The 22,909-nt window shown below is 42.6% G+C and overlaps 1 protein-coding gene across 5 annotated transcripts in view; it reads right to left on the bottom strand.

Annotated features, from left to right (window-relative positions):
* Positions 1–487: 487 nt before the first annotated feature.
* The window catches only part of ADGRF5 (adhesion G protein-coupled receptor F5), a 216,851-nt gene continuing 194,429 nt past the window's right edge, over positions 488–22,909 (bottom strand). For all 5 annotated transcript variants that reach the window (XM_056563877.1, XM_056563878.1, XM_056563879.1 and 2 more), the window contains 9 exons: positions 21,882–22,112; positions 16,389–16,529; positions 14,620–14,813; positions 13,473–13,646; positions 10,031–11,392; positions 8,981–9,022; positions 8,237–8,296; positions 6,974–7,040; positions 488–2,402 (listed from right to left, as the gene is read on the bottom strand). In XM_056563877.1, coding sequence (XP_056419852.1) covers positions 2,329–2,402; positions 6,974–7,040; positions 8,237–8,296; positions 8,981–9,022; positions 10,031–11,392; positions 13,473–13,646; positions 14,620–14,813; positions 16,389–16,529; positions 21,882–22,112 — 2,345 coding nt within the window. In that variant the 3' untranslated portion in view covers positions 488–2,328. The remainder of the gene's footprint in view (positions 2,403–6,973; positions 7,041–8,236; positions 8,297–8,980; positions 9,023–10,030; positions 11,393–13,472; positions 13,647–14,619; positions 14,814–16,388; positions 16,530–21,881; positions 22,113–22,909) is intronic.

The following is a 22,909-nucleotide window of genomic DNA, read 5'->3' as shown; positions in this document are numbered from 1 at the left end:
ACAACTTTAAAAAAAAAAAATTTTTTTATCAACTGGTGCCAGAAAGTTAAACAGATTTGTAAATCACTTCTATTAAAAAAATCTTAATCCTTCCAGTACTTATTAGCTGCTGAATATTTATAATTAATAATTATTTATAATTAATAATTATTTTCTTTTTGGAACACAGAGCTCTCTGCTGACATCACGAGCACAGTGCTCTCTGCTGACATCTCTGTCCGTTTTAGAAACTGTCCAAAGCAGCATATGTTTTTTATGGGGATTTTCTCCTACTCTGGACAGTTCTTAAAATGGACAGAGATGTCAGCAGAGAGCACTGTGCTCATGATGTCAGCAGAGAGCACTGTGCTTATGATGTCAGTAGAGAGCTCTGTGTTCCAAAAAGAAAAGAATTTCCGCTGTAGTATTCAGCAGCTAATAAGTACTGGAACGATTAAGATTTTTTCATGGAAGTAATTTACAAATCTGTTTAACTTTCTGGCACCAGTTGATTAAAAATAAAAAATTCCACCGGAGTACCCCTTTAATCAGTTAGACCAGTGTTTCCCAACCAGGGTGCCTCCAGCTGTTGCAAAAATACAGCTCCAAGCATGCCCGGACAGCCGAAGGCATGTTGTGAGTTGTAGTTTTGAAATAGCTGGAGGCACCTGGTTACTAAAAACTGGTATAGAAACAAAGTGTATACCTCCTGGAGATGATGGTGGTTGCATAAACTCATGAAATTGCCTTTTTTTTTTTCTTCAGCTAAGTGTCAAGGAGGCAGGGCTGAGCTGCTCAAGTGCCACAGCCAGTTACTCACTTGCCCTCACCTCCCAGCCCACCCTTATATGATGTACAGTGCTCTTTACACCATTCAAGGAGGGGCCGGGAGGTGAGGCTAAGTGAGAAGGCATTCCAGGCTTTGGCACTTGAGCAGATAAACCCCGCCTCCATGACCCTTTGCTCAGAAATAAAAAGACGATTTTATAGGTTTAGCAACCACCATCATCTCCAGAAAAGGTGGAACTTCCCGTTATACCCTAACAGCTATTCAATGGTGTCTGCAGCTCTTTGCCTCTTAACTTTTACATGGACTATTTAGATTTAGTGACACTTTAGCGAGATGCTTCGGGGACCTCAATGATCCCAGTATTTGTAATGACTTGTTTTCTAGGGATAGGATAGGCAGCATTCTTAGCAACGTCATTGGTTACATAAAAATAGAAATAGTGCGTCCTCAGTGATGTCACCGGTTCCGTATCCATTGACAAGGTGCGTCGTCAATGATGTCATAGGTTCCTCCTAAATTGTTAGTGATGTCGCTGGTTCCTCCTGTATTACTTGGTTTTATTCCCATTGACACGATGTAATAACTGACTAAACTCCCTGTGATGTCTTTGGTTCCATGTGAATTTGTCAACTGTATCCAAGTGATTGGTTCCATTTGAATGGATATGCTGTATCCCAATGATGTCAGCAGTTCTTTATTCATTTGTAGTCCCCATTGGTGGTTTTACCCTTGTATTTCCTTGTAGTTCCAGTGGTTACTTAAATTGGATGATACTCTTTGACAATATTGTGTTTTTACATTCATTGCGACTTTGTTCACTAGAGGATGCAGACGAATTTGTTCACTAGAGGATGCAGACGGCTTTGTTCACTAGAGGATGCAGACGGCTTTGTTCACTAGAGGATGCAGATGGCTTTGTTCACTAGAGGATGTCCTCTCAGTGATCTAACAGTGCTGCTGTGAATTATGGGGTTGTATTTCCATGAAGTCTCGTTTTAGGCGGCTTAGTAATGTCGGTATAACCCTGTACATTGATAGGCTTCTCACTGATCTCATTATACTCTGAATTCTGGGGTCTGCATTCATAACCAATGATGTCACCATGCGTTTGTGCACTGATATCACTATGCCTTGGGTTGCATTCCCACTGAGTCCTGAGCCTCACCAATGATGCCGCTACATCTTTGTAAACATAGGAGGTTGTGATGCCAATGTGTCCTTAACATCTGAACAATAGTATTTACAGTAATATCATCAGTCCATTGCATACATATTTAGAAACGGAATTCCACATGGTGCCGTTCTCCACAGTGGGATAAAATGGACAACTACGAGCAGAAGCGGATGCCGCGGTAAGGTACTGTAGTCTCACAAGTTCATCATTACAGTAAATGCGTGGAAAAAATAGCTCCGGCCTCTGGGCCATAGTGAGCCTGGATACAATGCACTAGGAGTGACAGGCTTGGCTGATACGGAATAAAGTGCATACAGTAGACTGAACAGACAGAACGATGACGGAAAAGTTCTGCAATGTGAATATATTCTGCCATGCACCGCGATCAGTTGAGCAGGGAGTAAGAGTTCGACATCTCACTGGATGAGCTGGTTTGGGCATTAGAAATGTTGTAAACACCTATGAGAAGATAAAGACATAATTAGTTATATCTATCTCATATCTATCTATTAGAGATGAGCGAACTTACAGTAAATTCGATTTGTCACGAACTTCTCGGCTCGACAGTTGATGGCATATCCTGCGTAAATTAGTTCAGCTTTCCGGTGCTCCGGTGGGCTGGAAAAGGTGGATACAGTCCTAGGAAAGAGTCTCCTAGGACTGTATCCACCTTTTCCAGCCCACGGGAGCACCTGAAAGCTGAACTAATTTATGCAGGAAAAGTCATCAACTGCCGAGCCGAGAAGTTCCTGACGAATCGAATTTACTGTAAGTTCGCTCATCTCTACTATCTATCTCATATTTATCTATCTCATATCTATCTATCTATCTTTATCATATCTATCTATCTATCTCATATCTATCTATCTCTATCTATCCATCTATCTCATATATATCTATCTCATATCTATCTATCTATCTCATACCTATCTATCTCATATCTATCTATCTATATCATATCTATCTATCTCTATCTATCTATCTAATATCTATCTATCTCATATATATCTATCTATCTCATATCTATCTATCTATCTCATATCTATCTATCTCATATCTATCTGTCTATCTCATTTCTATCTATCTCCTATCTATCTATCTATCTATCTCATATCTATCTATCTATCTATCTCATATGTATCTATCTAATATCTATCTATCTATCTATCTATCTCATATATATCTATCTCATATCTATCTATCTATCTATCTCATATCTATCTATCTCATATCTATCTATCTATCTCATATCTATCTATCTCCTATTTATCTATCTATCTATCTATCTCATATCTATCTATCTATCTCATATCTATCTATCTCATATCTATCTCATATCTATCTATCTATTTATCTATCTCATATCTATCAATCTATCTCATATCTATCCATCTATCTCATATCTATCTATCTATCTAGACAAAGAATAAGTCAGCCAGCACTTTAGTTGACACCAAACTATTATATGGACCTGGCCTACAGGTGCACGCTACTAGGCTAGATATACAGCAACAGAAGAATGCAGCAGCACACTGCCAGCACAAGCATATAGGTGAAACATGAATATGCAGATAAAACATGGAGAGCTATACAGCTATGGTGTAATAGATGCAAATGTGAAACTATGAGATAGTGAGGCACTTAGCTCGCAAATTTGTCTCCGCCGGCGGTCAAATAGCTTGGACCGTCCCACCGCGATAAGGCAGCCTCATTGGGACGGACCCTACACTGTGTATATGCCTCTGTGTGAACAGTTCAGTAAGCATGGCAGGATCTGGAACATCCAAGACACCTTATATACACACCTGATAGAGGTGGGTGGGGTGCAAGGCCAACATGGAGGTAGCCCCTCCCCCGTATGTGCAATACAGACAAAGAATAAGTCAGCCAGCACTTTAGTTGATACCAAACTATTATATGGACCTGGCCTACAGGTGCACGCTACTAGGCTAGATATAGGCCAGGTCCATATAATAGTTTGGTATCAACTAAAGTGCTGGCTGACTTATTCTTTGTCTGTATTGCACATACGGGGGAGTGGCTACCTCCATGTTGGCCTTGCACCCCACCCACCTATATCAGGTGTGTATATAAGGTGTCTTGGATGTTCCAGACCCTGCCATGCTTACTGAACTGTTCACACAGAGGCATATTCACAGTGTAGGGTCCGTCCCAAGGAGGCCACCTTATCGCGGTGGGACGGTCCAAGCTATTTGACCGCCGGAGGAGACAAATTTGCGAGCTAAGTGCCTCATTATCTCATAGTTTCACATTTGCATCTATTACACCATAGCTGTATAGCTCTCCATGTTTTAACTGCATATTCATGTTTCACCTATATCCTTGTGCTGGCAGTGTGCTGCTGCATTCTTCTGTTGCTGTATATCTATCTATCTATCTATCTATCTCATATCTTTCTATCTATCTATCTATCTATCTATATATCTATCTATCTCATATATATCTCATATATATCTATCTATCTATCCATCATCTGCCTATCAAATAACAATTTACCTCATATCTATCTATCTATCTATCTATTATCATCTATGTATCTATCTACCTACTTACCTACCTCATATCTAACCTACCTCCATCTCATATCTAGCTATATGACCTAATTAAAGACCAAATAGAAGCAGCACATCCAAAAAAGAAAAAACAAACAAACAGACCCCTGAATTTATTTAGGGGTCTAAATTTAGTCATTTGTTCTGAGGTCTAAATTTATTGAGAGGTCTGGTTTGGGGCCTACATTTATTCAGGGGTCTGGTCTGAGGATTGAATTTGTTTAGAGGTCTGGTCTGGGGTCTGATTTTATTCAGAGGTCGGGTCTGAGGACTGGAGCGGATTACATGAAGTCCAGGAGAAATAGGACTACTTAAAAAGATGCATTATTGAAGGCAACACAAAACTGCATTAGACTTTTCAGTAAAAGCAGCAAATGGAACAGACCACTGTGGTACTCAGCAGAAGTGGCCAAAATCATAAAAAACTAAAAGCTAGCATTTAGTAATTATAAAACAACCCAGAGCAATGAAGAGAGGGAAATCTACAAGATAAAGTAGAAAGAGGCCAAGCAAGTTTTAAGAACTTCTAAAGCGCAGGCAGAAGAAAAACTAGCTCAGTCTGTGAAAAAAGGGGATAAGACATTCTTCAGATATATAAATGAAAAAAGGAAATTAAAACAAGGAATAACTAAATTAAAAACAAAGGATGGAAGGTATGTAAAAGAGAATAAGGGGCTAGCCGACTGCCTTAATGAATACTTCTGTTCAGTTTTTAAAAAAGAAAAAGAAGGAAAAGGACCATTACTGAGGAAGACTAATGAATCGTTTGATGCATGTGTCTTTACAGAGGAAGAGGTTCTGCGTTTGCTGTCTAAAGTGAAGACAAATAAATCACAGGGGCCTGATGGGATACACCCAAAATTATTAAAAGAGCTTAGTGGTGAGCTAGCAAAACCGTTAACAGATTTATTTAACCAATCACTGGTAGCAGGAGTCGTCCCGGAAGATTGGAAATTAGCAAATGTTGTGCCTATTCACAAGAAAGGTAGTAGGGAGGAATCAAGCAACTATAGACCAGTAAGTCTGACATCAATAATGGGGAAACTAATGGAAACCCTACTAAAGGATAGGATTGTGGAACATCTAAAATCCCATGGATTGCAAGATGAAAAAAACAACATGGGTTTACTTCAAGGAGATAATGTCAAACAAATCTTATTGATTTTTTTGACTGGGTGACCAAAATAATAGATGGCCGAGGGGCAGTAGACATCACATATCTAGATTTTGGTAAGGCTTTTGACACTGTCCCATATAGAAGACTTATCAATAAACTGCAGTCATTGAGCTTGGACTCCCATATTGTTGAGTGGATTAGGCAGTGGCTGAATAACAGAGTAGGTAGGTTCAGGTATAGTGGCTGAATGACAGGTAGATAGGTTCAGGTATAAAAGCTTTATTCAGCCAAGATGCAACGCGGTTCACTGCACAAGCTGCGCTTGGCAGTGAAACGCATTGCATCTTGGCTGAATAAAGCTTTTTATACCTGAACCTACCTACCTGAAGCCTCTTTGTTCCTGTCAGCGCCTGAGAATCCCTACTCTTTACGAAGTTCACTGGATCATACAAGCTTTTATGGGAAGGCTGCAGACAAACACAATAATCTTTGCTTCCACACATGCTAACCATTGTTGTGTATGTCGGTACACAACCGGAGCGGGTAAGAGACCATCTGTATCCCCGTCTTTGTCCGGCATTAGCACGTGTGATCCTCCACAGGGAGCGCTTCTGATTTGTATTTTTTAATATATTCAGGGCATTAATCTGAGGTTTTAAATTCTAGAGGTCTGGTCTGGGGCCTCAATTTACTTAGTGGTCTAATCTGGGTTCTGAATTTATTAAGGGGTCTTGTCTGGAGTCTAATTTATTCATGGGTCTGGTCTGAGGTCTGATTTTTTAAGTATCTGGTCTGGGGTCTGAATTTATTCAGGGGTCTGGTCTGAGGTCTGAATATATTCAGGGCATTAATCTGAGGTTTGCATTTCTAGAGGTCTGGTCTGGGGCCTCAGTTTACTTAGTGGTCTAATCTGGGTTCTGAATTTATTCAGGGGTCTGTCTGAGGTCTGAATTAGTTTAGGGGTCTGGTTAAGGTCTTGTTTGGGCACATATGGCAACATATCTAACAAATCTCTAGGGGCACATATAAGGTCACAGTAAACAGTACTTCTGATGGATGTGTATGGCACAGGATGGTAACACAGTGGTCTGATGATCAATCATCAGCCCATTCTAGGAGCTGTACTCCAATGTCACCTCACCTTTACTTTTACATGTAGCAAATGTTCTGGTCATTTAGAAGTCAGTAATTTCTAGCTACATCCCTATCTACAGCCCCAATGTGTATCCATTGATAGGAGTATGAATGCAGGATCTGTAGCCATGGAGATATGTAAGATTATACAGGAGCTGTATATACAAAACGGTAGGCAGATATCTATTTCTGCTGTTTATACTGACCTTTTCTGCCAAATAAATTGATACCTCCTTTCGGAAACACAGGATCTGAAGAACTGAGATTGGTTGACTGTAATAAGAACAAACAATGACAAATTATTGAAACCAAACTTCACTGTGAATCCTACAATATAAATCAGAGAAGGGGCTGCAATTGCTGAGACCTTTTCTACCCTTATCCTATGATAACTACCTGACATACCCTAAAGGGAAGCCACACGTAACAGTTTTAGCAGGTTTTTTTTGCAATTTTTGTAAAGATCATTGAAAAATTATAGTAGTTTTCCAGCATTTCTTTTGTAATCACAACAAAGTAGAGAAACAAAACCATGACATGTAACCTCGATATATACCGGGTTATGCTATCACCATAGGGAAAAAATGGACATTAGGGGCCTTATGTACTTTGTTTCCCCTTATTTTCTATTTATATGATGAATTTTTATTTATTGTTTTGAGTATCTAAAACCTATTCCCAATCCTGAAGATAGGGGATAAGTTTTTGGGCATGAGACTTCTCCTTTAACCAAGCAACATCATTGGATCGGTGATCGGCAGCAGGAGGCAGGTATTTTAGCTCATGAAACCCTCAACATCACCTCGCGCAACTTTCATTTTCACTTTAGACGACATGATCGGCATTGATCACGGCGTCTAAAGGGTTAAATGATCCGTAGCAGCAAGATCGTCGCTGCCAGTCATTAGCACTGACTGTCTCGCTACTGCTAGCCAACTGCTAGTAGCCAACAGCTTCTGTGCTCGCTTCGAACCCGGTTAAGGATTCAGGGTATACAGGTACATCCTTTGTCCTTAAGTACCAGGACACAAGGGCGTACCTGTACGCCCGATGTCCTGAATGGGTTAACCTCAGAGAAACCAATTTCATAAATCATTTGGATTGTGATAGAATTGAAAACCATGCCCACTGTAGGGAAAAATAGTTGAAAATGATAAACAGAGTGAAAAAACAGGGAAATTACATGGGAAAACATAATATATAACTTAAAATGTAGTTCCCCATGGTTTTTTTTCACCTAAATTTCCACAACACTCTATAGTACATGAGGCCCTAGATCTTCATTGGATCCGTTGAGAAATGTCTAATGTGTCTATAAAGAAAACACATTTACAAGCGGTCCTTACACTGGCGAAACATGCAAATGTGTGCGTAATGTCCGCCCATGTTTTCTGGGTGGACATTTCGCACATTTACCTTCGTGTGAACATTTCCTTAGGCTACCAGGCTAAAGCTAAAAGTTTGCATACCTTTGTCTGTTGGGAAGACCATCTGGAGACTGAAAATCGGCTCAATAATGCATCCCGTACCTAATTTTTTGACAAAAAGAGAAATGGTTACTTTTTTTTATTTTATGCAGCACTTTTTGATGTACTGCAATAATATTAATGGCCTTTCCTCAGCTGAAAGAGATGCCTCTTCAGTGACCATTACGGCATCATCCATATTGCATGTGTAGCTATGCATGGTGCTGCAGCTCAGGTGAATGTCTTAGGCTAAGTTCACACCAACGTTGTGCTCCGTCCCATTCAGGGTCAGTCCGGCACCAAACTGGCTAAACTGACCCTTTGAACAACTGATTCCAGTGGGTCCTGACAGATCAAATTAGACTTCAATGGGGTCTGTCGGGTGTCCATTATTTGAGAGGAGTTGAGCAGAAACGGTTAAGCGGGGTAACTCCCTTTAGCAGAGCTCAATGGTGGTCCGCACATAACCTTAGCTGCAGTACCAGGTACAGTCAAATTTGTAGTGGCTGTTCCTGTCAAAAGCTGGAAGGGCTATGTATGGCTAATATTCAAAGAGCCATAAATAACAGCATACAGATTGCCAAGTACTGGTAAATAGAAGCAAATACTCAAAATCATAAAACTTCACTTCCAGAACCTACAAAATACATCATAACAATAGATAAAATATTTTTATCTGTGATATAAAAACTACTTTCATGTATACAATTTTGTTTAGGAATCACTGTAGAAGTATCGTAACATTACCTTTTTGTCCAACAAACATCCAAACAGAAGAATAGACAATCCCTAAAAAGACAAAAAAAGCTGATTATAGAGATTTGTAACAAGACAATAAAAGAAACAGACAACAACAGTATAAACAACAAACAACAACAGTATAAACAACAGACAACAACAGTATAAACAACAAGTTTGTAGCTTTTTTCTGAACAAAACAATGAATGGCAATTATAGCCCAATTCACTTCCCATGTGCAGGTCCTGAGAAAAAACAATGAACAGGCGTCATGGAAAAAGGACATGCAAGAAATGTGCAGTGGCGCCCTCTGTATGTCACATGCACTTTTCTCCAAACCCCTGGTAGATCACTTACAGGGGTGCATCAGGGAAGTGTATATATATATATATATATATATATATATATATATATAAATATATATATATATTAAGGTGCAAAGCCACCATACTACCTGGATGTATTCCCTGTAATTGATTCTGCCTGATATGCATGGCTCCTGTGGCCCCTGTTGTCTTCTCTGGCTGCTTGATATTCTTTGCCATCTTTCCCTCCCCCTGCAGCATGATACTACAAGTCCGAGCAATCATTGCAGCTCTGCTCTTACTGCCAGCCAGCTACTTTCTGAGAGCACCCCCACCCTTCTGCTTTGTGAGCAGAGGGATACAGTGTGTGATTGACTGAGGCTGCACACAACTCCCAGCTCTCAGCACTAACAGGAGCATAACTCCCCAGTGCAGGGCAGAAACCACAGGAAACATGTGGTCTTTGTCTCTCAGGAGGGTGGGGGCTGCTTTAAGAGAGGGATTTGGAGAAGAGACACGGTAAATGTCTGGATGATGTCTTTTCCTCACTTCCTGCATGTAAGTGACAACTGAAAAAGGGGAAACTGCTCTATATAGCTAATAAATGATGTGTAGACGATTAAATAGGTTGGTGTGAGAAAAAGGATGGGCTATAGGTTTAGTTTCCTGAGGTACCCCTTTAACTCAGCAGATCATATAATAAAAAATAAAAAAAGACATTACGGGAAAAATTTTGTAGAAGCCTCCTCCATACCTGAAGTGCATTCAGTGCTGAAAAGATCCCATGCACCACTTCGTTGTTGCTGAAAAGTGTTCCTATTCCAAGGCCCCAGGTGAGTCCGAGAAGTGGAGTCAGGATCAATATACATTTTGCAATATGATTTAGGGAACTCTTCTCCTCTTTTTTTGGCCGGTCACCTACAGAAGGTCTGAGGACTTTTATGATCACCACAAACAACGTAATAAAATTCACTAGTAAAATAGTCAGTGCTGGAACAACAAAAGCAAGAAACGCTCTGCTCTCTGTCACTCTGAGCCAGCATGCCTGGTCTGAAGTGTATATTTTTCTTGGTTGGGTGACTGCTACTGTTATCACCGAAATAATAATAGGACATCCGTAACCCAAGAAGAAGGAGATTCCCATCATGACCGTCTTGCTTAAGTCATGGAACACACACATAAGACGATAAAAGAGGATGAGCCCCATGGTTAACATCCAGAAAAAGGTGCAGAGGTAAAAGACGTGCGTGAAAAAAGTTGCTGCCACACAAGCATCTGCCTTTTTAGAGTCACTCATAGCTCCACCAATGATAAACCAGATGTCGGCCATCAGGAGCGTCACGGCGATGTTCATGATGCAGAGATGACGCATGTAAGAGGTCTTATTTTTGGTTACAGATTTCCAAATTGTAGCCTCTATTATGATGCAGATGACCAGACTCAAAATTGAGATGCCCAACCCAAAATATGTAATATACGTCAATATTTTTTCTATTTCTGGATTAAGAGGGATGTCGGTGGACATGAGAACAGAGAATGAGGTCAGGTGACTACAGGCACATGATACCATTGTGCTGTCATTGTTGAACTGAGGCTGGCAGCCGGTACTGTCCCAGTCCGTTATGTTGAAATTCCAAAACACACACGTTGTTTTATTCAACGACTGGTTATTCTTTTTGAAGTCCATCGCAATAGAGATGTTGGTATAGCCCTTCACTGTTGTCGTCATGACGAGACCATTGATGACCCCTTCTTTAGAGGACGTATCATTGGTGCTGCCTAAAATATCCTTCAATGTAGCATAGGCAACGCTTACCACAGTGGTGTTTGATGGAAAGGTACTTAGGGTTGTTTTATTAATCAAGACGTTTCCAGTCAAGTTGTTTGCTTGGTTGAAGTCAAAATTTGCATTGTAATCATTTGTCAAGTTACTTATAATGTTGCCGGTCAATTGAATATTGGTGTTATTTTTTATTTCCACTGGTCCTGTGATCACAAGCTTTTCTGTAAACCTTTCTACAGATTGGAGAAGATTCGAACTTGCAGCAGTCTTATTTTCAACCTGTTGCCAGGTTGTTGTATTTGCCACGACGATGTTGACCGTCTGAAGGAAATTCTGAAAGGAAAAAAAGAGGTCGGAATGTTAAAGTAATTGTACCGGCATATAATACGGTAAAAACAAGGATGTACATAGGGTGTATATACCATAAAAGCACTTCCTCTGGGCCCCTGGAAAGAGAGGGTTTAGCTCAGGTGAATCTATTCTTTAGCAAAGTCCAATAGACTGATAAATCTATAAATCCGGGCCTATGTGACTTATAAGAAGGATTTGAGACACAGGACTGAGAGGCAAGGCATTAGAAAGTTGCACCTTATTGTAGTGAACTGTAAAGGTAGCCATTGTGTTTATTGCATTTGTGTAGCATTTAAATGGGTACTCCGCTACTCAGCGTTTGGAACAAACGGTTCCTAATGCTGGAGCCAGTGCCAGGAGCTTGTGACGTCATAGCCCCGCCCCCTCCTTGTGTCAAGCCCCGCCCCTTAATGAAAGTCTATGGGGCTTGCATTGAGGGGGCGGAGCTTGTCATCATGAGGGGGTGGGGCTATGACGTTCCGAGTTCCTGGCCCTGGCTCTAGCGTTCAGAACAGTTTGTTCCAAACGCTGAGCAGCGGAGTACCCCTTTAATATGTAGTATTGTCCGTTCGCTATAAAACCAAAGTATTTACACTATCCAGAAGATACTAGAAGTTTCCGTACAAGGTTTTACCTCATTGGTGTTACTACTGTCCCTTTCTCTGTCTATCAGTGGTCATCATGTTACTGGGGAAGGTTCCTCCTAGGATAAGACTAGCTGAGAGGCCATTTCCAAAGTATCGAGGCTGGGACCTTAAAGCAGTCAGCAGTTGGAGGCCCCTTTTCAGTGCCACCTCTGTACATGGTCCAAAGGTGCAGACACCATCAGTTAGGGCACAAGCAAAGTAAGTGAAAATACCTTCTCGGAGGTGACAGTTGCACTGCAAGCTCTACAGGTAGTGTAAGGGATGTATATGGGTATAAGTGTGAGACGACCGTCGAGAATGCCACGCCAGTGATGACGAATGTGGACTTCGAGATTACAGATGAAGCCTATACCCCATTACAGAGCTTCAATGCCATCTATAACGCCAGTGACAAAAAGGACAGCATCTGACTCCATATGTGTAAAGTCTGAGGCTAAGGGGGTCCATGGACAAGCCATGGGTCATCTAAAGTACAGCGAAGCGTTCGAGAAAACACCTTGGGGCAGATGAGTTAGGATGATGGAAGTTAGGTAAAGGTAAAATGGTCATTTCAAGGGGGGATTGTAATGGATGTATATGGATTTACTTATATATACCTAAAATGCCCATTTGGGATGGGGACTCCATGCTTCTCTGTTACTTGCTCACCCCTCCCCCATCTGCTCTCTCCCGTCTCGCCCCCACCATCGAACAGAGGAAATTGCTGGCTAGCACGCAAGAGGACTTGAAGGCCCCTGAAGTTTAACAAAGGACTATACCTCATATGATATGCTAAGACTAAGAACATCCCACTAGTGAGGGTGGGAACTTATGTTAATTAAGGTGATATAAGGGTGAACGGTTTGAAATAAAGCTCAGAAGAAGAGCACGCAGAACTTTGAAGCATTTGAAACTGACAATGGCTCTGTTTGATTTACTTTGGTATACTTCGGTATATAAATTCTGTATACGGATTTGGCCGGGAGTAAGATAGTTACAAGAGCATTGATAAAATCTACATCAGCAGTTCTTTCCACCTCATGACTTAGTTATACATTGTCAGCTGTGAGACCTTATATGGACAGGGTTGTGTCTTGTCCAATCAGCTGAATTTACCGCAGGTGACTCCGATCAAGGTGGGGAAAGATGGTGAAGAGGAATTACTTATGTCCGAAATTTTAGTAATTTGAATAAATTTGCAAACATTTCTAAAATTGTATAATCACATTCTAATTTTGGGGTATTGAATGCAGAGTGATGGAAGGAAACATGTTATCTTAGCACAAGGCTGCAAAATAACAAAATGTAAAAAAAAAAGGTTATGGGTCTGAAAACTTTGGAAATGCCTTGTACATGTTTATTGGCTCTTTGTTGTATACGTACAACACGGTTGCAGTGTAGACAACCATAAAGTGTCGCGTATGGTAAAGTCTTACCTCCATCACCGGCTTCTCCACTGTGACAAGAACATTTTCCGCCTGCCCTAATATCTTAACCACGGCTTCTAGATTATTAGGTTTTGTTACGATCTCTTGGTTGGCAGTTACTGTGGAAGTTAAGTTCACAAGGACATCTTGAACTGCTGCTTGAGATGTGGGGCTTGTCAAAGTCTGAGGAAACAGATAAACAGGTAACATTTTATTACAATTGTATGAAATAAGACGTAGTTACACAGAAACTGATGGCTGGATTTAGGGGTGTGCTGATGCTCTTGTGTAAGGTGGTGTCACTGAAGATCAGGCAACCGAGGAGGGAGACCACCACAAAACGACTCTACTCAAAGCTACTCTATTTGAGCCCGCCCTTACAGATGGTGCTACACTGATATATGGAGCCAGGGTTACAGAGGCGTGCAGAACCTGATGGCCACACGCTTCCCTCTAGACCGGACAGGAGGGACTTCCTAAAAAGTCCCAAACCCTATCAAGATCCAGCGACAAACCAATGAGCACAGTAAATACACAGTGACATAAAAAAATAAATAATTAAAGGGGTATTCGGGCCAAAACTTTTTTTTATATATATCAACTGGCTCCGGAAAGTTAAACAGATTTGTAAATTACTTCTATTAAAAAATCTCAATCCTTCCAGTACTTATTAGCTGCTGAATATTACAGAGGAAATACTTTTCTTTTTGGAACACAGAGCTGTCTGCTGACATCACGAGCACAGTGCTCTCTGCTGACATCTCTGTCCATTTTAAGAACTGTCCAGAGCAGCATATGTTTGCTATGGGGATTTTCTTCTACTCTGGACAGTTCTTAAAATGGACAGAGGTGTCAGCAGAGAGCACTGTGCTCGTGAGGTCAGCAGAGAGCTCTGTGTTCCAAAAAGAAAATTATTTCCTCTGTAGTATTCAGCAGCTAATAAGTACTGGAAGGATTAAGATTTTTTAATACAAGGAATTTACATATCTGTTTAACTTTCCGGCACCAGTTGATTTAAAAAAAAAAGTTTTCCACGGGAGTACCCCTTTAAAGAAGGGTCTTATGGGCCATCCCCCCCCCCCCCCCCATCACCATGCATTTCCTGAAGGCTTCACATGTGGTGGAAAATAAGTAGTAAGAATGTTGGGTAACTTACGCTCAGTGTATTCTGAAAGTTGACCAGAACAGCAGACACACAATTTGATTCACTTGCTACCGATTCCCATTTGGTTTCACTTCCACTTTGTTGACAGATGAGAGTTTTCGTTCCTGTTAATGTTGAATCCTCATCCTTACATAAAACTTGATATTTAGAACCTATGCTTCCCGCAGGATTCCTGCACTGTGGAGCTACAAAAGAATTAAAGCGTACCCGTCAGATCCAACAAAAATATATATATTTTTTAATATATCACTCAGTACCTAATCCTGACCATGTACATCTAATTTTTATGTGTCTAGCCCCTTTATTTTTTTTTTATTACACTTTTAATTTAGCTCACTAGTCTGAATTCCTCTCAAAGGGAGGGGGCGTGGCCTCACTGTGCAGGTCTCCGCCCCCTCCCTCAGTTTGCGGTCTGCTCACATCTCCCCTAGCATTAGCAAAACCACAACTCCCAGCTTGTCCTCACTGACAGTAGCCGGACACAAGCTGACAGTGGGAGGATTTTTCCTCCAGCTCTGAGCCCTGCGCTCACAGCTGTCAATCAAGGAAGTGTGTCCATGACATAGGTGATGACGCATGGACACAGCAGGACTAGTATGTGTCCAAGCAGGCAGGGGGGGGCAGTTGTGTGACTGGCTTTTTCAGGATGAAATACTGAAAATTTTCTAATAAAAGCAATTACAAAACCTATTGGTTATACATGCTTTACAACATATCAATAGTTTTTGTATCTGATAGTGCCCATTTAAGAATACAGTGACCCCTCGACCTACGATGGCGCTGACATATGGTAATTTCAACATGCGATATCCTCTCAGAGGCCATCACATGTTGACAGCAGCATCAACATACGATGCTTTTGTATGTCGGGGCCATCGCATAAACGGCTATCCACAGCTGCCACCGGATAGCAGTTTACGGTGCCCCGTGAGCTCCGTTGATGGTCACTCACCTGTCCTCGGGGCTCCGGCGCGTCCTCTTCAGGATCCTCTGCATCATCGGCGCTCTCCATCGACGTCATCACGTCGCTGCGCACGCCGTCCCGTCATCCAATAGGAGCGGCGTGCGCAGCGACGTGATGGCGGCGACGGAGAGCGCAGATGCCGGGGTAGCAGAGGCCTTGCCGGAGCATCGGGGACACCTTGGGGACGCGGCAACACCGATGGATGGCGACATCCCGGACAGCGGTGACAGTCCGGAGCGGCGGGGATAGGTGAGTACAACTTCGTCTATCAGTGGTCTACAACCTGCAGACCTCCAGATGTTGCAAAACTACAACACCCAGCATGCCCGGACAGCCGTTGGCTGTCCGGGCATGCTGGGTGTTGTAGTTTTGCAACATCTGGAGGTCCGCAGGTTGTAGACCACTGTCCTATACTTTACATTGCACGGATCCCTCAACATGCGATGGTTTCAACAAACGATGGTCCATTTGGAACGGATTACCATCGTATGTTGAGGGACCACTGTAGTGTTAATCAATCTTGTTCCCCCAATCGATTCAAATACACACATCCCAATGGTTGTCACCCAGTTTTTAGTAGCTGAAAATAAATTTTTAGTCGCCCATAAAAATATATTAGGTTACGGTAGTTACTAAACTCTGGAGAAGGGTCATTGGCCCAGGGATTTATTCCCTACGAGAAAAATTGGCTTCTTCCTCATAGAACGTTTTTTGCCTGGATCAACACTACAGCACCACTGTTACCGTCTTAAAAACCATGTCACTATAGTAAATCTGAATAATACACATGTCTTACCTTCCAAATATTTCAGTGACATAATGTTACTTAAAACAGTGTCATTAATGGAATTAGTAATGTTGCACTGAGCAGTGAAATCCTTGGTTCTATCTGTAGCAATGTACAAATATTTAAAACATGAGTTTTCTTTATTCATACCTGTAAAGAATTAAAAGAAGAGATTATTTAATACTTACAATATACAAGAAAAGCCATACATTCTGATCGATAAAAGTGCCATTTATGGGTAACTTTTGCTTTATGGCACTTTATGGCACTTTTACTTCATAATGCTTGGAAGGTTGTATGGAGCAGGCTCAAGAGTTAAAGGGGTATTCCAGGCAAAAACTTTTTTATATATACATATATATCAACTGGCTCCAGAAAGTTAAACAGATTTGTAAATTACTTCTATTAAAAAATCTTAATCCTTTCAGTACTTATGAGCTTCTGAAGTTAAGGTTGTTCTTTTCTGTCTAAGTGCTCTCTGATGTCACCTGTCTCGGGAAACGCCCAGTTTAGAAGCAAATCCCCATAGCAAACCTCTTCTAAACTGGGCGTTTCCCGAGACAGGTGTCATCAGAGAGAACTTAGACAGAAAAGAACAACCTTAAAGGGGTATTCCAGGAAAAACCTTTTTTTTATATATATATATATATATATATATATATATATATATCAACTGGCTCCAGAAAGTTAAACAGATTTGTAAATTACTTCTATTAAAAAATCTTAATCCTTTCAGTACTTATGAGCTTCTGAAGTTAAGGTTGTTCTTTTCTGTCTAAGTGCTCTCTGATGACACCTGTCTGGGGAAACGCCCAGTTTAGAAGAGGTTTGCTATGGGGATTTGCTTCTAAACTGGACGGTTCCCGAGACAGGTGTCATCAGAGAGGACTTAGACAGAAAAGAACAACCTTAACTTCAGAAGCTCTTAAGTACTGAAAGGATTAAGATTTTTTAATAGAAGTAATTTACAAATCTGTTTAACTTTCTGGAGCCAGTTGATATATATGTATACATATATATATATATATATATATATATATATATATATAAGTTTTTGCCTGGAATACCCCTTTAATCCCACTCCATTCACAGCGGGTGCTGGCTGCATATAACAGCTAGCACCCACCAGCAGGGGCCGGGATTAGAGAGAACTTTCATCCTGGATGTTGCTGCAGTTTATAGTGACCTCAATCGCTAGGTGCTGAGCATTTAGTATGGCAGCCGGGAACCCAATGAAGGCCCCTAGGCCTACCATCACAATACAATGCAATACAGTATTGCAACAAAGTCCAAGTGTTAGGCACAGCTCACTCGTACGCCCTTTCTGCGTCTCGGAAGAGACTGAACCACAACTCGTATAGCAATGTAAAAAATGAAGAGATGTCCAGCGCAGATTCCAAGCAATACGAAATGATTTATTCAGCAGTAACACGACATGATGACAGGTAGGTGACGCGTTTCAGCCACAATCTGCGGCCTTAGGCCGCAGATTGTGGCTGAAACGCGTCACCTACCTGTCATCATGTCGTGTTACTGCTGAATAAATCATTTCGTATTGCTTGGAATCTGCGCTGGACATCTCTTCATTTTTTACACTGCAATACAGTAGTATTACAGTAACTGTGTGCAAGTATTCAGCTCCACTCCTATGTCCCGCAGCGCCCGGACTGGTGTGGACTACACCAATGCGTAAATGCCAAACAAAGAAACGATGACCAGCGCTGCTCCCGTTAAAAGAATTCCTTTATTTCACAAGACCGAGGTACAAACAGACATGGTGGACACTGGTGATGCGTTTCGGCTCGTTAATGAGCCTTAGTCATACCAAGGCTCAGTAACGAGCCGAAACGCGTCACCAGTGTCCACCATGTCTGTTTGTACCTCGGTCTTGTGAAATAAAGGAATTCTTTTAACGGGAGCAGAGCTTGACATCGTTTCTTTCTTTGGCAGTAGTATTACAGTGTATTGTACAAGTGAGTGCATGGTCAGGTCTCCCTAGTGGAACTACCGTGTTTCCCCGAAAATAAACCATACCCCGAAAGTAAGCCCTAGCAGGATTATGGGGTAAGGCTACAATATAAGCCCTACCCCGAAAATAAGACCTAGTCCAGGGGTAATCAGCTGGCGGACCGCGGTCCAAATCCGGACCACGGCCGCCAGTAATGCCCGCAGACCCCACATGGCCACCACAGTAATGCCCGCAGACTCCTCACAGCCTCCCATCCTTCACACTCCTGCAGCCCCCCATCCTTCACACTCCTGCAGCCCCCCATCCTTCACACTCCTGCAGCCCCCCATCCTTCACACTCCTGCAGCCCCCATCCTCCACACTCCTGCAGCCCCCCATACCGTAAATAAATAAGCCCTACCCTGAAAATAAGCCCTAGTGTGTTTTTTGTGACTAAAATTAATATAAGACCCGGTCCTATTTTTGGAGAAACACGGTAGAAGTCTAAGTATTAAAAAAACAAGTTTCTAAAACAAAATAATCACGTGTATTAAAGGGGTTGTCTGAGGACAAAGGTTTTTCTAAGAAAATGCCCAGGCTGTTAAATAACATTAAAAAAAAACCTATACTTCTTATTCGGTCCCTTTAGTCTCCGATATCGCTGCTCCTGGTCTCCACAGAGCTGCACTTCCCAATGTTGAGGGGTCAAGACGTTACATTGCCCGGAACAGCGAGATCGGAGGCTTCAGGGACCAAGTGTGAGGTAAGTATTCAAAGGATAGGGGATAAGATGTCTGATCTCGGGGTTCCGCTTGCTGTGGCTCCCGCAATGTCCAGCAGCACCCAGCGTTTTTAACAAATGGCGGGTTTCTGCTGCAGTGGTTGTGACATCAAGGTAGGGCTGGGCTGTATACCGGTTCATACCGAATACCGAAATTTTTGGGCTGCACAATATGAATTTTTCCCATAACGCAATACCGGTTGGGCCCCTCCCCCTTGGGAATGAATTATCAGCCCAGCGCAGCGCTGTCCCCACATCGGGGAACTAATCATATGTGACCCGCCAGCGCTGTTCTACTCCCCCCACCAAGTCATGTTACCCGCCAGCGCTGTTCTACTCCCCCCACCAAGTCATGTTACCCGCCAGCGCTGTTCTGCTCCCCCCAAATCATGTTACCCGCCAGCGGTTCTGCTCCCCCCCCATTAATTATCAGCCCAGTGGGGTACTACTCACATATGTCACCCGCAAGCACTGCCCTCCTCCTCTTTGTTGGGGGCTGGAACTTTATACTGTACGCCAGTGGTCTCCAACCTGTGGACCTCCAGTTGTTGCAAAACTACAACTCCCAGCATGCCCAGACAGCCAACGGCTGTCCGGGCATGCTGGGAGTTGTAGTTTTGTAACAGCTGGAGGTCCGCAGGTTTGAGACCACTGCTGTACGCTGTATCCCTATGCCCGGGCTGCAAAAGATAAAGAAAATGAACTTTAACTTACCTACGTTGACCTTACGCTGGGGACGGGAACGTCGAACAGCCGTCAACCTATCACCGGCTGGAGCGATGTTCCACCCCAGCCAGTGATAGGCTGAGCCCACTGTCATGTAAGGAGCTCTGGCCGGCTTCTTACATGACAGTGCGTTTAACCTATCACTGGCCAGGGCGGGACATTGCTGTGGCCGGTGATAGGCTGACGGCTGTCCGACGTTCCAGTCCCAAGGAACAGCGTGAGGCCGATGTAGGTAAGTTAAAGTTTATTTTCTTTATCTTTTGCAGCCCGGGCATAGGGATACAGCGTACAGCAGTGGTCTCTAACCTGCGGACCTCCAGCTGTTACAGAACTACAACTCCCTGCATGCCCGGACAGCCGTTGGCTGTCTGGGCATGCTAGGAGTTGTAGTTTTGCAACATCTGGAGGTCCGCAGGTTGGAGACCACTGGCGTACAGTATAGAATTCAGAGGAGGAGGGCAGTGCTTGCAGGTGACATATGTGAGTAGTACCCCGCTGGGCTGATAATTAATTGGGGGGGGGAGCAGAACGGCGCTGGCGGGTAACATGATTTGGGGGGTGTATGTGAAACAAATACCGTTATATACCGTGGAACCGCCATAAGTTACAAAAATACCGTGATACACATATTTGGTCATACCGCCCAGCTCGCACGCCCCTTGTGATGTAACGCCATACCCCCTCCATTCATGTAATGCCACGCCCCCTCCCATCAACATGAATGGAGGAGGTGTGGTCATGACATCTCGATCACAGGCTCCAGCTCCAAACGTTCTGAACAACATGTTCAGAATGCTGGAGCACCGGAGTACCCCTTAAATTTGGTACCACAATAATCGTACTAAGCAGCACAGTCACGATAACACGCCATTCGCACAGTAAAGACAAAACCTCCCAAAAAAGTGGAAAAATTCCATTCCATAATAGGAATATATACTTCTATTTTTTCTCAGAAGGGTGCCTTTCAAAAGTATATCTTGTCCCATAAAAAAAATGTGCCCTCATATGGCTCTAGATGGACAAAAATTAGGGTTATGGCTCTTAGAAGGGGTGGAGGGAAAAAAAAGGAAAATTAAGAAGCTTTCACCCAAAATCACTTTTGCAAGAAAGTAACGCTCACCTTCTCATTTTTAGGACTAAAATTATATGTGAAAAAAGATATGATCCTTTTTGAACTTTACGCCCCGCACACTGGGTGGAGGAAGCTTGGCGTAAAGTGGGCCTAAAAGGAGGCGTGGCCTCCTGCAATGCCGTATTTATTACAATTCATGCTATAGAGGTAGCAATTCTAGTGTAGATTTTAGAAGTTAGCAAAGAAGACAGCTCAGAGCTAAAGCCCCACCCACGAGGAGTCTCAGTTACATTCCATGCTCTTATGGTAGGTATAAAACTGTGTATTTAGGAGGCTGACAAGCTGGGACGCTCCTATTTCCCTTAGTGCCATCCAGTAGTAATTCCATTAGTGTTTTACCCCTCAGAATACATTGCTCATGCACTGGTTAAACATGGACCATATTAAAGGGGTACTCCTTGGAAAACATTACTATTTTTTTTTTTTTTTTTTAATCAACTGGTGGCAGAAAGTTAAACAGATTTGTAAATGACTTCTTTTTTTTTTTTTTTAAATCATAATCCTTCCAGTACTTATCAGCTTCTGTTTGCTCCACAGGAAGTTCTTTTCTTTTTGAATTTCCTTTTCAGTCTGACCACAGTCCTCTCTGCTGACACCTCTGTCCATTTTAGGAACCGTCTGGAGCAGGAGAGGTTTGCTATGGGGATTTGCTCCTACTCTGGACAGTTCCTAAAATTAACAGAGATGTCAGCAGAGAGCACTGTGGTCAGACAGAAAGGAAAATCAAAAAGAAAAGAACTTCCTGGGGAGCAAATAGAATCTTATAAGTACTAGAAGAATTAAGATTTTTAATTGGAAGTAATTTACAAATCTGTTTAACTTTCTGACACCAGTTGATTTAAAATTTTTTCCAGGGGAGTACCCCTTTAAAGACATGGCTGGTTTCTATAGATTTTTTATTTTATTGAAAAGTACCTGTTCTGCTAGGAGAGCCCGAGTTGGTTGTCATAATTAAAACCGCTCCTGGGTATGTTGATGTATCACCTATGCAGCATTGAAAAGTAATATTTTGTCCACTTGTGTAAGTGAGAGACCCAACTGGGGCTGTGCTAATCTGGTTGGATCTGATGAGACGAGCAATAGTGATAGTTCGGCCTGGTGACACAAAATTGCTGCTGTCTTTGGTCACTGAGCAACTGTAAGTTCCTGTAAGATAAAAAAAACACAAGTGTTAGAGGCCAGGTCTGTTTTTTGGGGTCAGCGGCTACCAAGGTCTGAAAAACCTGCTAACGCAACATTTAAAGGGGTACTCCGTCCTTAGACATCTTATCCCCTATCCAAAGGGGATATGTAAATTGCACGGACATCTAAGTATGCAAATGACATGGTCAGTATCACATGTGAGAGAGAAGATGATCTTATATTTCTTTAAAGGGGAACTCCGCCCCTAGACATCTTATGCCCTATCCAAAGGATAGGGGATAAGATGTCAGATCGCGGGGGTCCCGCTGCTGGGGACCCCCGGGATCTACCATGTGACGATCTACCATGTGACGTCATACTCCGCCCCCTTAATGCAAGTCTATTGGAGGGGCGTGACAGCTGTCACACCCCCTCCCGTAGGCTTGCATTGAGGGGGCGAAGCGTGACGTCACACGGGGGCGGAGCCGTGACGTCCCTATGCTCCGTCCTCATGATCGCCAGTAATCAGACCCGGAGCGAACACGCTCCGGGGACTGATTCTAACGGGGTGCGGCGTGGAAGATCATGGGGTCCCCAGCGGCAGGACCCCCGAGATCAGGCATCTTATCCCCTATCCTTTGGATAGGGGATAAGATGTCTAAGCGCTGGAGTACCCCTTTAAGGTGGTGGGATGGACAAATTCTGTGTCTTTTTGCATTTAAGAGCAGGTGATGTATGAAAGGCATGGAAATGTAGATAAATAACGCTCTCCAGATTTTTTTTAAAGAGAAACATCAGCCTTAAAGGGGTACTCCGCTGCT

Source organism: Hyla sarda, chromosome 3 (genome assembly GCF_029499605.1).
Source record: "Hyla sarda isolate aHylSar1 chromosome 3, aHylSar1.hap1, whole genome shotgun sequence".
Lineage (NCBI taxonomy): Eukaryota > Metazoa > Chordata > Amphibia > Anura > Hylidae > Hyla > Hyla sarda.
Note: the sequence above shows the minus strand (reverse complement) of the source record. Positions and strands in the feature narration are given on the sequence as shown.